This window comes from Blennius ocellaris, assembly GCF_963422515.1.
Source record: "Blennius ocellaris genome assembly, chromosome: 10".
Classification (NCBI taxonomy): Eukaryota; Metazoa; Chordata; class Actinopteri; order Blenniiformes; family Blenniidae; genus Blennius; species Blennius ocellaris.
The window spans coordinates 27,651,386-27,667,636 of record NC_137659.1 but is presented as its reverse complement, the minus strand read 5'-3'; the positions used below and the strand labels follow the sequence as shown (position 1 = coordinate 27,667,636).

Genomic DNA, 16,251 nt, shown 5'->3' with positions numbered 1-16,251 from the left:
AACACCCCATCAGTAGCCATGATTTAAAGCTTGGTGGAAGTTTTTCTGCTCAGTGGAGGAAACAGAGTTAATTGGATTTGTGCTGATGCTCAGTGTTGTTTGTGGATATTCTTTGCCAGCTGATGCATGTGTACCAAATTTTACTCCACAAACACATCCTGTTCAGAAAGAAAAGCACTTTCACAATGAGATTTGTTTATTAATTTCAGTTTCTTTTGTACACAGTGAAAGTTCTCATTGTGATTCAACTGGACTAAAACTATCGAATACATGAGACATGACGGTTGATGGAGACTCGTATTTGTCGTGAGTGATAATGGAAATGGGTTAAGAAAGGAGCAGTACATCTTTTTGTCTGGATATTAATTAATGGATCTTTTCTCTTTGCTAATAGATAGTTAATTATGTACTTAATGACTGCTCACAAAGCACTTTGTAATTAGTTATAATTATGAGCCCAGAAAGTTCCTTCTTGTTCTTACATGTTTAATGTTGGTGATTTCTCATTTCCAAATGGGATTGTGAGGGATTGTGGGATCACATCATCTCCATCCATCCATCTGCAGTCGCCAGGAAAAGTTCGCACAAACTTTTAGTGCTTTGACTTTTCTCTATTTCTCTATCATTCATTTATTTGACCAAAACTTGGGCCTGATTTACTGAGCACCTGTGTAAAGTGAGCTGAACGTGCACCATCACACCAACAGGTTGGGCTTCTAGTTTGATTGTGTTTCTGTCAGGGATCGGAGTTGGTGTGTGGATGGACCCAAGCGCAGACTCAAAGAGTTCCATAAAAAACAGGTTTATTGCAGTCCAGGGAACACAAGGGGGACGAGAGTCGCGACAAGGAGACAGGTTGACAAGACATGTTGATGAGACGAACCGACAAAGACAACAGAGGGAGAGGGTTTAAATACACTGGGAAGGGGTGGACACAGGTGGAACACAATGATAGGAGCACACAGAGGGAGAAGACCATTAGTTAACTGGAAACACACGGTCAGACACACAGAAGCAGACACAGAGACCTGACAGTTTTGCAGGTAATCAATGACAAAGGTACAAGTGTTAATATGTTCAAACAGCAGTATTCAAAGGAATCTGTTGAGTGAATTTTAAATGATCAATTTGAAACTATACTTAATTATGCACAAAACATTAAAAAGGCCAGAGAAAACCACTAATCCAAGATCAAACATCTCTGAAGTCTGGAATTTTCCACCAGCTCTCATGAAAGATTTTTGTGACTCTTCCAGAACCACACATGAATTGAAAGTGGTACCACACAAAATAAAAAAAAAATAATAAAAAAAAACCAAAAAAGGATCTTAACAAAGAAGTACGGTGGAGTGACCATCATGGTTTGGGGGTGCTTTGTTGCCTGGGCAGCTTGTCAATCATGATGGAGGATAAAATGGTTTACAGGTTTATTGACAGGCTCATGTGAGAGCGACCTCCTCCAGATGAAGCTCAGCAGCAGGACAAAGATGTGGTTTCATGTGAACTCATCGATGTTGACCAATTGTCCTCACCCACAGCGATTTTGGAGCCTGAAAATGGCGATTTGTTTTTGAAAACGTGTTCCAGAGTAGAGAGATTTGAAAACACTACCTTAGCTTTGAGTTGTTGATGGGCAAGACGCACCTCGGCTGAAAAATGATGATGTCATCGTGCTCCCTCTCACCTGATAACACTGCAACCTTCTCCATGGTGTCCCTTAACAACAACAATGGTGGCTACGTGCAACCTGGAGTTGCTCCAGTCTGATGCTAGTTGGCTTAACAAGGTAAGAAGTAAAATTTATGAAATTATCTGTTACTGTATGCTCTGTGTATTCTGCTTAATTTTGGGGTATTTCTGTGGCAGTGTTACAACGCCACCTATAGGCCTATATGTATGACGTCGTTTTGGGTCGTTTTTATTGTGTTGCATGGACACAGATGAAACCTTTTAAGAATGACGAGGAGAAAAAAGACGGATTTGTCTCGTGGGGACAGGAAGTAATCATGGAAGTAAATCTACAACGGTAGTGCTTGAAAAACGTAAAATCCACCTTGCAGAGTGACACAGGGGACAGAACAGGAAAGTCTCAGGTTCTTCAGACAAAATACAAATCTCTAATATGCAACATGAAGCTCTGGTCTTGAAAAACTCCTCAGAAGCTCTTGACCAGGAGGAATTTGTCACAGTACCAAAAATGATATAGAAGTGGTAATGAACCTGCAGTTCTACAGACACATGTGGCTCCAACCTATCTGCCATGGCTCCGGGAAGCTTTCTCTCATTTATTAAAAGTAAACATTTCTATCTCACTTTGACTTATTTCCACATCCAACTGGTTTCAAAAAGGAGAATAATTATGTTTACCACATTATGAGTTATGTCATCTATATTTTAAAGGTTAAAAATGCTTTCGGGATCATTTTTTCCTGATGGAAACGTCTCCACTTTCTATACCATAAAACCTCTGGGGAATCCAACTTTATGTCACTAAAGTGTATCTATAAGACTTTTTGGAAAACTAAGTAGTTATTCAAACTTTTCACACAAAAGAAAGTAATGAAACAGTTTGTTTATGACTTTGGCCTGCAGCAGCATCAGTTAGTTCCAGCAGCAAACCGACTTTCTTTAGTGTTCCAATGTGAGCCATACATCATCCCAACACCTGGAAACCTTTATTTATGGGATTTGTTCTGATGGAGAAGTGTCAGATAATGAGTTCATAAAAAAACACTCAAATCCTGATTTCCAAACCAGCAGTGTGACATTTTCATTAATATGATGCAGTTTGAAAGAAAACGATGTGTTCGTCTCACATCAGTGTGCAGTCATGACAACCAGATGCTCGCCTTCCCAAAGAGAATGAAACCAGCATCACCCCATGTGGCTGTATCACCCTGCCTCACCCTGCATAAACTTGCATCACCCCACATTCCCTACGTCACTCTGCATCACCCTTCATCACCCTGCATCACCCCACATAACTCTGCATCACCCCAAGTCACCTCGCATCACAGCATCACCCTGCTTGAACCTGTATTGCCCCAAGTGACCGCACGTCAATCACCCCAAGTAACCCTGTATCATTGCATCACCCTGCATTACCCTGCATTACCATGCATGAACCTGCATCACCCAACGTCACCCCGCATACCTCTACATCACCCTTCATAATTCTGCATCTCCCCACATATCTCTGCATCTCCCTACATGAATCTGCATCACCCCGCTTCACCCTTCATTACTCTTCATAACTCTGCATCACCCTTAATCACCCTGCATCCCACCACATACTCTGCATCATCCCATGTCACTTCGCATCACCCTGCATCATCTCGCATCACTGCATAACCCTGTATAATCTTGTATGAACCTACATCACCCCATGCAACCCCACGTCACTCTGCATCACCCTGCCTCACCCTGCATCACCCCATGTCACTCTGGGATGATATGACCTGCCTCACCCCGCATGACCCCACATTACCCAGTGTCACTCTGCATAACACCATATCACCCTCCAGAACCAAGTGTGGACCTTCATCAGCCAGCACCACCCTGCAACACATTATATCACCCTGCGTCACCCAGGAACTCACTGTACCAACCTCCAGGACTCTGCAGCACCCAGCAGTACCCGGCAGTACCCGGCAGTACCCGGCAGTACCCGGCAGTACCCGGCAGTACCCGGCAGTACCCTGCTCCTCTCAGTCTGTTCAAACAGTGTGACTGGGGTGTCAGAAGATCATCACACACGCATACACGCATGCACGCATGCACGTATGTACACACACACACACACACACACACACACACACACACACACACACACACACACACACACACACACACACACACACACACACACACACAAAGAGGTGAAAAAGTGACAGATGCTCCAGTCACTTGCTTTGCATTTCTTCACCTCCAGAATAGAGTCGAGTCGAATCAGCTTCATTCTGTGAAAGTTATCAATGCTGTCATTCACACAAACCAAAATATTTCATGGAAACCTTGACGAAATTCACTTAAAACTGGCCCGAGATGTTGGTTTTACTCTCTTTTCAGTGCATCATGTTTAATTGGACCTTGTGAAATAAGACCCTGAGAACCACGAGGAAATGGAGGACATGTGTCTGTCATGTGGAAGTCAGTCAATGGATTTTTGGTTCAATGTTCAAGCTGAGTTAAAATTCCAGGATTATTATATAAACTTCCATTTGTTATAAAATATTCCAGTAAAAAACTTGGTTTTGATGGTTTTGTTTGTTGTTAATATGTGACTCTATTCTGAAACCTACTGAACCAACACACTTCCTTGAAGTCACAAAATATGTTTAACCTTTGAAATACAGATAAAACAGTTTTCAACTCATATGCCACCGTTTTACTGAATTTATCAATTTCGGAAGTTTAAAATTACAAATAAAATCTGTTGAATATATTTATTAGATTATGCAGGATACCGGGAGGAGGTTTTTAGGACTTGACTTTATTGTCAGATATTTTGATTTTGAGGTCCAGACATGTGCAATGACAATAAAGATATTTTCTTTTTTTATTATTGGTCATGAAATTGTCTCTTAATCTCTCCTGTTGCTTTTCTTTTCCTCACATTTTTACTTTTTCCTTTTCTGCTCTAAAATTCAGATGTATTTGTAATATACTCACTTCATGGAGAAGTAAAGGAACATAGAACTGATCCAGTGCCTAGAAAATCATGTTCATGCAGAAAAAAGAAATGTCAGTAGAATATTCCTGTTTGAGTCGGATGTCACTCAAATTCACTGAATCTAAAGTGAACAAAATGCTTAATTTCATTTAGCGAATGACAATACGGCCAAGGAAACAGAACCACACTGTTTTTCTTACTTGGTGCATCTTTAATGAAGAGAAATATGAGGTATGACTGGATTTATTGTGAGGTTGGTGTGTTTACTTCTTATCAGGCTCCATAAATTAATAAAATAAAATCCAGAATCACAAGATCATCTCAAAATGTAAAAAAAAACTGTTTCCCAATAAAATTCACATGTCTCCACTGCTGCAACATAACAATCACTGCTAATTAGCATTTAGCTGCTTGGAGACAGGTTTGGCTTTAAAATCACGAGTTTATGATTTCATATGTTTTCATTAGTTTCCCTGTTTGACAAATAATAAAGAGCTAGTAAATTAGCCCAAACCTGCACTAAGATACAGAATATCTTCTGTTAATGTCTTTTTGTTTTATCATGAATGGATCAATAAATTCTCCATCTTTAGTATTAATACATTTTTTTATTTTTTGTAATTTGCTCATTCCGTGTGCTCCTGAGTCACTTTTCATCCCAAATCTTGATAAATCTTCAACCTGTGGACCCTCATGTGGCTCCACTGTTTTGGTCATAACCATTTTGCCCCAGTTCTGTGTTTTACATATCTGAGTTCCCTCCCTATGTCTAATTAGACAATAAAACCTTTTGTTCTGCACTAAAATAAATCAGATTTGATGTGTTTTGTTCTCTACTCAGTGAATAAAAGCAACTCTCTAAACAGAATCCGTCACCCAATATTTATTCAATCTGACCAAATAATATAATTGACTCTTCCAGGCCGCTGTGTGACCCCCCCCCCCCCCCCCCCCCCCCCCAACCTTTGTGTGCCAGGTTCACAGATAGAGAGAGAGTGCGTGGTGCGAGCGGCCGGGCCGGCTGCCAGCGAGGCTGATCCACCAATCTGACACGTTAATGAGATCCTGGCCCACAGAGCTGAAGTGTCAGGCCTCCTCTGCTGCAGCATCAGCCCTGTCTGACCCCCCCCCAACATACACACACACACACACACACACACACACACACACACACACACACACACACACACACACACACACACACTTTGAAGGGGTTTGTAGGGGGGGTCATCTCCTTAAATCTGTCTAATTAAAACACTAAATCCCTCTACTCCCCCTCACCCACCAACCCAATCCTCTCTTCTCATCCCTCGACTACCCCCTCTACACACACACACACACACACACACACACACACACACACACACACACACACGATCTCATCCAGCTCCTTATCCCTGCTGCCACCAGCCCCCGATTTTGCAGGAAAAATGATTATTAGGAATTTAATGGGGAAACGTTTCCCATCCCACGCCATCTGGGGCTTGGGAATGGCACAAAAATTTAGAGGAAGCTTGCAGAGTGAGATTTTCTGAGACTGCAGGAAAATGCTGCTGATTACAATAAATTAGCATAATGTATTACCAAGTAATGTATATAGAGAGGACTTTGTCTGTCTAAACTTTTCTCTACTTCTCAGATATCTATTGTGATTCCTGCATCTTGTCCCTATAGAAACAGTGCTTGTGCTTCACTTGCTCTGATGCCTGAACAATATAATGTGTCTCCCCAGTCACTGTCCTTCACCTCCCACACAGAGTGCAACCATATGCTCTCTCTCTCTCTCTTGCTCTCTCTCTCTCTCTCTCGCTCTCTCTCTCTCTCGCTCTCTCTCTCTCTCGCTCTCTCTCTCTCGCTCTCGCCTCTGCAGCATTAATGAGCTGCAAGAATGTGTGTGAGTGTGTGTGTGTGTGTGTGTGTGTGCGTGTGGGGGGGCTCACGTTTGACCCCGAGCTAAACTGCAGCAAGATGCCCCCTGAACTCTGTGGGTGGCAAGTACCACCCCCCCTCCTCCTCATTATCATCATCAACCTCACCACCCCCAGAACCCTGTACTACCCTCATCATCCTCATCAACCTAGAACCCTGACCCACCCTCATCATCCGGACCACCCCCAGAATCCTGACACACCCCATCATCCTCATCACACCCAGAACTCTGACCCACCCTCATCATCCTCATCTTCATCAGTATCATCTTCTCCCTTATGGTATTCATCATTCTCACCATCTTCACTCACTATCTATCTGATTTATATACCTATTCATAATCCTGTCTTAAAACACCTGGTTATTAGTTGAAGTTTTCTCCATTGCTACTATTTATTTTCTTACTCTTGGGTGTTTTTTCCTTCAATATTTTGTTAGTACCTGAGAACAAGTTCACTTTTTTGGTTCTATACCGCAGAGCTCTTCTGTTGACTTCTCGATTCAGCCACTTTGGTGCCTGTTTCTTCTTGAATATACATAAACATATTGTTCATACAATTGTTAACCCTTTATGTAACATTCTGTAGACACATATCATAAGCCTTCATTTCCAACCCCATCAACAGATTAAAGATTTCCATCCAGACTTTCAGCAGTTAAACACTGCGTTTTTACAATCTGATGACCAAACCTACCAAAAAGCACTTTTAACAAAAAAAAAGCAAAAAACAGTCGTAGTTAGAAAAATGCATCCGTAGTTATATGTTACTTCAACATTCAAGATTCCTTCTATGTCTGATTATGTATTGTTTCTTTCGCATTTGCCTGGTTTTAACAGAACTGACACTGATGACAGTTACTTCACTTTAATGTCCATTAAGCTTGAGCTGTCCCTCATGTTATTGTGGTAAACTCCTCCAGCAGTTCTGACTGGGAGGGGGAGAAGCTTTGAGAAAACATGACTTCTCATTTTTCATCATTTTATGACTGGACTGTTTTTGGGGGAAACTGTAGTGAAGTGAAGTTATACATGTGATCAATGTTAATGTGAAGGTTTAAAGAAGTTTTTGCTGGACAATTGAAGACCTGGAAGTTTTGTTTTTTGTCATTATGGTTAGATAATAGCACGTTAGTATTTTCACTATTTGAGGAGTTGTGACTCATATGCCTATCAAATTCCAATAAATGCTATTAAATAGTGTTATATTCAACTGTGCTGATGCTTGCAGTGAAATTCATCATCTATTTACCCACTAGTTTAGTTTATAATAGTTTAGTTCAAATTTGTTTATAATAGTTTAACTTAGAATTGTTTAGGTTACAATAGTTTAACTTATAATAGTTTATGTTATAATAGTTTAGGTTGTGATAGTTTAGGTTGTAATAGTTTATGTTATAATAGTTTAACTTATAATAGTTTAGGTTGTATTAGTTTAGGTTGTAATAGTTTTGGTTGCATAACTTTTGTAAACCCCTGTTAGCACTAGCCACTCAGCGAGCAGAGTGGATGGTCTGTTTATAATTCTGACTGTTTGACAGGGGTGTCTTTATTATTACAGTTTATGGTTGATAATCATCTCCAGAGTTTGTTTCGTTGGTTCGTCTGTTTAATTTGTAGCTGTTGCTTCATTATGGCAGAGGCTAGCTGGTTAGCATGTTCTCTTACAGCACAACTGAGACACCAAAACATCACAACTGTTAACCTGCTGCTGTACAGGTTAGAGGTTTGATTTTGAAAGCATTTATATAAACTCTGTCGGTGTGACAGAAGCTGCTGGTTTTAGTTAACCTCACTAAACAGCCTTCATTCTGTTGTCTGAATCTAGAAACAAGACTAAGAACTGGCTCTCTTCAGATGTGTGAGCACTCTTTTTTATATTTCTGCGTTGACTTTCCATGATTAAATAAAACATTTGTCAGATGCTTTGGTAACATTTGGACTTCCAGTGAGACAATCTTTGCCCTGTTATGGATTTGTCTGTCTGGAACAAGACACTGGACATGATGAAAGTGTCCTTGAGTCTCTTGTAAGTTTTGATCAGCTCAGTGACCCTGAACTGGATGGTATAAAATCAGAATTTTGTTTTCAATAATACATACACTGAGACCTGAACTGAGCAATCGAAGGTGAAACCACCAACCATGAGCTGGACCAAACCTTGAGGAGTGAGGTCATGTGACCAAAGAAACAACTGGTGATAAAATTTGATTAAATGTTTTTGTTTACACCCAAATTCAAAAGGAAATGAAAGTATTTTGCACTGGGAGGCCTCATTAAAAACATAATGCTTAAGTGTTTTCCGTCATGTTTTTGTCAAGACAATTAATAAAATGTTGACTTTTTCAGTTTAGTCAAACTTATCTAAGTTATTAATTTATCACTTTCCTCCTGTCGGACCAGATTTCATCTTTTTGTAGCTTCTGCAGTGACTCATAATAAAAAGTGGTGAAAGTAGACAAAGATCAAACTGGATAAATGTGAAACGCCGAGGAACTGAAGCCCTCCAGTTCTGCTGCGAGGAAGGTAACAAGACTCTATTCCGCCCTTTGATCACAGAAAATATGAAATTCTAACAGATGACTTTACTTTTTACTCTACAGTGCCATCCATCCATCCATCCATCCATCCTTTATATCCACCTGGGTTGTTTTAGTCAGGTTAGTTTTAATTGGTTGTTTTTTTTTTTCATATCCAGAACTGCAAATTACAACGAACCAATAAGAACTTATCAGAATGGATCAGAACTGATTGTTGGTTTCAGTTTAACTAAAATATGTGCGCAAAAGGCAAACTGCTTTTCTTGCGCAAAAAAAAGGTTTTGAAGTCATAAAATGACGACGCATCAGTGGAGGAAAAAAAGGTAATTTAATAGACAAACAGAAGGGAACATTATAAAAACTGAACCTGTAAAGGATGTGGTGTTTTACTCAGTAATGTAAAGGCAAATATAAGCTTTGTATGACCTGATTTACCAACAAATTAGGCTGCAATTGTATATTGTATTGTAACCCGTATTCTCAAAAACATACAAATATAGGTTTGAAAAACAACACAACGTAGGCGGATTGAAGATACCAAATAAGGTAGTAAATTAGGTCAGAATAATGGCTTTCTTTTTAAAATCACAGAATTCTGATTTTTTTTTTTATTTCTTTCTCAGGCATTTGGACTTAAAATGCTAAATCAATCATATCCTGATCAACAGTGTTAAAACAGTGTAAACCTATGAAATTCTTTCCACGAAAATATTATCAACATGATATATTAAATCTGAATGATTGTGCCAATAATCTAAACAAAACCACGCCTACGCTGATTGCAGCGCCACAAATGCGCTGATTGCAAAAACAAAAAGTAAGAAAAAATCAGCTTCGATAGTTTGTCGGTGATCTTTTCTCTTCCAAGAGTATATGATGTTTATTCTCCGGAGGTTTTCGGCTCTTGTGCTCCCAAAACTGGGATCAATTGGTTGCCTGGTGTTCTCTGGCTGACTTCCAACACCTCCTGGGCATTTCTGACTGAATCAACCATCTGATCAGGTGCAGCTTCACATTCACCATTTGGATGATATGACACATCGTTGCGGCTCAAATCTCGAATATTCATTTATAAAGAATATCTTTAAATTCACGTTTTGTGCTGAAATGTAATATCATAACGCAGTTTCGTCTTGACACAGGCACGTGTCAGCACACCTCAAAGGTTACCTGTAATTACGCAAAAGAACCGCCAAATGGAACGAGTGGAAATGTTTCGTTTTCCTAACTTTTGGCCTCAGATCGCGCTCTGGTCTCGATCAGCTGCTCAGAGAAGCGGCACAAGTTGGTGTACAAACAGAAAGCCTCCCAACAGCTTTTATTGCGACAAACACTTCACAAAAAACAGCACATTACTTCACGAAGGTCTCGATCCATAACGAGTTTTCAGGTGTGCCACATCAGGAAATGCCGATAGATCATCCATCGATCGGTTCAAGTTACAATACCCACAGTTTGCAGAAACACGTGAAGAAGAGAAAAGGATGTGGTCACAAACAAAACTGTCCAGAAAACGCTCGTTTTGTTGCATATTGAGGCTCCACGTCTCTCATTCTATCTTTAAGGCATGTTCAGAAACATTTTACTCTCCATCACCCGAAATGTTTTTTTGTTTTTTTTTCCTTCTTCTCCAAATATACAAATGCGACAAAACGAACTGCGCCGGGAAATTCACAGAAAGGTTCACATTGTTTTAAGCAAATATTTTTGCTTAACATATTTTTTTTAAACATTCAGGTGACGGACTGGGATAATAAATAAGCTTAAATAAATAAATACAGCGATAATTTACATTCACCTTCTCACTCCACTATTTACTCCAAATACAAATGTTTTTTTTTTCTTTTTTTTAACCTTTTCACCCACAGCGTCTTATTCATAGACTCCATAGATACATATACACAATATATTTCTATATGTTCATATATATCTATCTAGCTATCCATGGGAGCAGTTCAGGTGACACCAACATCAGGTTTGTGGCTTTTTCATATAAAACAATGACGTTCCTGTAATTTATTTCGATAAGATTTGAGTTTATGTTGGAAACGCCCCGTGAGAAGAAACAGATTTTTTTTTTTTTAAAGAGGCAAAGATTGCATCTGGCTGCTTTGCATAGTTCAGTTGACCTTTATTGCGAACAGACTAAATTTCTGAACTCCAATCAGCAAAATTCCCTCAAAACACTTTAACTCACCACGTTTCGTTCATTTAGAAGATATTTTCTCTGTAATTTTGGCCCATCAATAATTGTTTTACAGACCGCGGGGAATCTGTTAAATTAGCAAAAAAAAAAAAATCGAATTAATTAATCCACTACAACAATGCTTCCATAATTGTTGACCGTGGATAATGCACTGTGGAAACACTTGTCTTAAAAATCTAAATTTTTAACGAATTTCTTCACACGATTGAAACAGTTTTGTGACAAAATGTAAATAAAATCTGCACTCAGGAAATGCTTTTTTTTTTTTTTTTTTTTAACAAAGCGAAATGGTTGTTTGGAGTTTTTACAGATTTTTTTTTACACCAAATAAATACATAAAATTTGGAAATATATAAATAACATTGAAACTGTTTTTTTCTGATCTGATTAAAAGAACAGTCGAACAGTTTGTGTGTGTGTGTGTGTGTGTGTGTGTGTGTGTGTGTGTGTGTGTGTGTGTGTGTGTGTGTGTGTGTGTGTGTGTCCACAGAATATTTAAATTTCACATCAGAGAATAAATGTGGAAAATTATTTTGACTTGTTTTTGTCAGAATTATGAAGGGGGGAAAGTTGAATTTATCTGAGGCTCAATTCCTGTTGCGTAAAACGTGTCCAGCTCATTGATGTTAATTGTGGAAGGATCCATTAACCTCCCCCTGGGCCTGGAAAGACTGGCTGCGGACGTGCAGGTCGTAGGGGAACCGGGCCTCCGGGGAGACTCGGTACACGGAGTTGTGCGCCAGAGCCGCGCGCCCTGGCGCGCCGCAGTAGCGCACGCCGTAGTGCGCGCTCTTGCCGTAGTCTGGTGGGTCGTCGTGCTTCAGGGAGAAAATCCCGTTGAAGTTCATGGGTGGGCTGAGCTGACCATCGATATGTGGGCTCCCGCCTTCCGGGGACTGGCTCTCGTAGTAGGCCTCGTACGAGCCGCCGTAGCCGTAGGATCGGAACGGCTTGGCGCCGCTGTCCAGGCTGCCGCCGCTGTGCCCAGCGGGCGCGTTCATGTCCGAACCCGGGTACGAGTACATGGCGTTGTAAGGTGACCTGCCGGAGAACATGACCTCCCCGTTGTGGTCCGTGAGGAAGTTTCTGGCGTTGAGCTGCAAACATCCCGCCACCAAGTTGGTGGTCGGCTGAGATAATCCTTTACACAAAGTCTGCACGAAGGCGAGCAGGTCCGGTCTCTTTCCCGCGCTCAGGGTCTCCGACAGGGCCCAGATGTAGTTCTTGGCCAGTCTGAGCGTCTCGATCTTGGAGAGCTTCTGAGTCTTGGAGTAGCACGGCACAACTTTGCGCAGGCTCTCGAGCGCTGCGTTCAGGCCGTGCATCCGGCTGCGCTCCCGGGCGTTGGCCTCCTGGCGACGCATCTTGGACCTGTCCAGCTGCTCCTTACACGGCTTCTTTTTCCGGGGCCCCCGCTTCTTGGGGATGCAGTCGTCGTCCTGCTCGTAGTCCCGCTCGTCTTCCTCCCTGTCGGAGATATCGTCCTCGGCCTCCCTCCGGTCGGACGCGTCCCTGTCTCGGCTGCGCGGCTGGTCGGCCTCCAGGCTCTCTTGAAGACTTTCTCGGGGATAATTGGCACCGAATCGCGGCTCGCACATCATGTGAGGCTCCTCGAATGGCAGTGTCAGCATCGCTCCTGCACAGACAGACAGGGTGAGGACGGATTGTGGCACCAGGGCTTCTCAGCTGATCACCTTGTGAATGAGTCCTCCCCAGAGGAACACTCACATGGCAGCAGGGCCACAGCCACAGCCTGGGACTTTCTCAAAGGCACTTAACTTCGTTTAAAAGGCAAAAGAAAAACATTTCTTCTTTGTTTTTAATTCTGATAAGACAATACTAATACTAATATTTCTGAACCTAATTAAAGAAGAAAATCATTCTGCACGCAGACAAACACGAATAGAAAATGGCAAACATATGAATAATAATGAATAATAATAACACATTAATAATTAATCCAAATAAGGAATGAAACACAAACCTGTGGCCAAATTGTATCTTGCATGTTCCAAAATATCTCCTCCAAACCTGCGCTGCCGCTTCTTCCTCCCGCAAACCACCAACTGAGTGAAAAGAGGCTGAAAGCTTCTCCTCCCTTCTTCTCTTCTCCTCCCTCTCTCCTGTTCCTTCTCTCTCTGTTTGAGGAATGACACTCATGCCAGCAGCGGGTTCTCATGCCATCTGCCGCTGACGTCTCGTGGCAGCCGAGACCACGTGCTCAGCGTCCCGCGGGACCCCAGAGCCTCACCGATCATCTGGCAGCTCCGGTAATGGGCACCGAGAGGCCCGCGTTTACCGTCAAAAACACCAAGCGGAGACGATAAGAACGAATATATCTGCATCTCCGCGCCATTAAAGTCCTGTCGAGTGTGTGTGTGTGTGTGTGTGTGTGTGTGTGTGTGTGTGTGTGTGTGTGTGTGTGTGTGTGTGTGTGTGTGTGTGTGTGTGCGTGCGTGCGTGCGTGCGTGTATGTATGTGCCCGCTGTTATAGTCAACAAGTGTCGTGGTCTGTCACCTCATGGTAGGTATTTCCCTGTTTAATTCCTGGTTGGGATCATCTGGAGTCTTCATGTTCTCCCTGTGTGTTCAAAGTTTTCCCTCTAACATCATACAACATGCATTTGTTGTTAATTGGTCATGATGGATTGCCAGTCAGGGTGCTGTGGGTAGGACTGGCTGGTTTGAGCCTGCTTCCTGGAGTCTGCATGTCCTCCCTGAGCTGGTGCTCGAGGTTAGTAGTTGAGTGTACCTGTCCTGCAGGTGAGCAGAACTTCCCACTTGGAAAGTGGGAAACTTTGGAGATCTCAGGCCCTGTCCACACCAGCTGACACCATCTTTCTTTTCCCGCATTGTCAAAGTGGTTCATGTAGATTTCGAAAATGATGTAGTACACATACCAGATCTATAGGTGGTGCTGTAATGCTGCCACAGAAAGGCATGGACAATGGAGAAATCCAACATCTGGCCTTGTTAAACCAAAATAGCATCAGTAGTTTCTGCATCTCCACCCGCAGCAGGTAGTCGCCATTATTGTTGCTCAGTGACGGCAAGGAGATTCTCTCTGGGTTGTGTGGTCCAGAGGTGGTACGATGACATCATCATTTTCAGCAAATGTGTGTCTTGTCCATCCAGATGTCAAATTCGACTCAGTGTTTTCAAATGTCTCCACTCTGGAACCCGTCTTTATAAAAACCTGTTCGCCATGCAAACAATCGACCAAAAATGATGCAGTTTCATGAAACGGTGTTCAGAGAAGCTGATGTGATGCGATTTAACTCAACAACAAAAAGTGTTTCTTAACAAGCCATCCTGTAAATCTGATGACAGTGGAAATGTATTGAAGAAGTGTGAAAGAAGTGAAGAAATACATAAAATAGTGAATTTTCAAGCGCCTCTTGATAACTGCTGATGTTAGTCTGAGTAATGCATGTTTCTATCGTATTAGCAGAAACTGGAATGTTCCAGAAACAGATCTTCTCCTAACCTCAGTCTGAATTTCACCTTTATGCTTGTTTTGATCCAATGCAATTTTTCATGGTTTGAAATGTGAGCTTACAGGTTGCATTACGGACAGAACTGAACAGAAGTGACACCGCAGGGTTTATTCCTGTTATTTTCAGGATGAGCAACAATAAAATGTTTGCAGTCATTCAATATATTATTAATAGGTCAGCTATTTTGTTATGATCCATTAATCACCAGAACCTTTCCTTGACATCTTTTTGTTCTTTGCTCCTTTTTTCATCATTACATTTGCATTTATTTAGGCTGATGGCTCCATATATTATTAACTGTAGTCCAGCTTTATGATAAATAACATATACATAATGATAAATAACATATAAACAATGGAAACTCGTCAGAAAATGTTGCATTAGAGCAGAGAAATGCACATTTAACATAAAGCTGATATGAAACACGTGAAAAAAAGTTTAAAAAGTTTAAAAAGCTTATCGTGGTGGAGGAGGACCAAATGAGAAGGGAAGATTCATCAATCCCAAAACCCAGAGTGACAATACAAATGATTATAAATCAACATGCTCAATCATGTTAAACTGAAAATAAGTTTCTGTTGCTATTTTGAGTTGCTTTAGCCAGCAATCACAAAGGTAATGGGTATTTCTTATTCAAGGTTTAAAAACAACAAAAATATATCTGTTAATTCACATCTATTGTCAGTCAAATGATCAGCTGATTGAACAATAATGAAATTCCAGCAGTCTTCGTACATGGAGGAAGGATGGTGGATGAGAGGGGGGGGGGGGGGGTTGTGGCATGTGTGTGAGTGTGTGTGTGGGGGGGTACCATCATGGTACCTCAGCACGTAAACATTAGGTACACCCAGCGGAGCAGCAGCCCTGTGGCGCTCTGCCAAACCAACACCGGGCCACAGCTGGCACTCGATATGGGTATATGCTCTCCTCAGTTGTGTGGAAACACACACACACACACACACACACACACACACACACACACACACACACACACACACACACACACACACACACACACACACACACACACACACACACACACACGCACACACACACGCACACACACGAGAATGACCTTGTTACAAGGAGAACCAATTAAATGGACTTATCAATCTCGCTCTCTGCATTGAACATCGATCAGGAGGGTAAATAATAAAAAGGTAAATGATAATGATAGATAAAAAAGAAACAGCAAACACACTCCACATACACACATAGATGCATGAAAATAATCATTACAAAAAAAAGATCACTTCATCACTGCCTCCCCCCAAAAAATGTCTCAGCTGGTCCCATCATTCCGGTCCAGTGAACACACACACACACACACACACACACACACACACACACACACACACACACACACACACACACACACACACACACACACACACACACACTTCGAAAGA

The 16,251-nt window shown here is 41.5% G+C and overlaps 2 protein-coding genes across 2 annotated transcripts in view; both read right to left on the bottom strand.

The window, feature by feature from the left end:
* Nucleotides 1–16,251, bottom strand: part of fyco1b (FYVE and coiled-coil domain autophagy adaptor 1b) — a gene marked incomplete at its 5' end in the record, with an annotated part of 386,223 nt that overhangs the window by 122,575 nt on the left and 247,397 nt on the right. The gene's annotated exons all lie outside the window — the stretch shown is intronic.
* Nucleotides 11,972–12,976, bottom strand: neurod6b (neuronal differentiation 6b; the record flags this gene model as incomplete). Its single annotated transcript, XM_080503816.1, has 1 exon — nt 11,972–12,976. The coding sequence occupies one exon, from the start codon at nt 12,974–12,976 to the stop codon at nt 11,972–11,974; it is 1,005 nt and encodes a 334-aa protein (XP_080359942.1).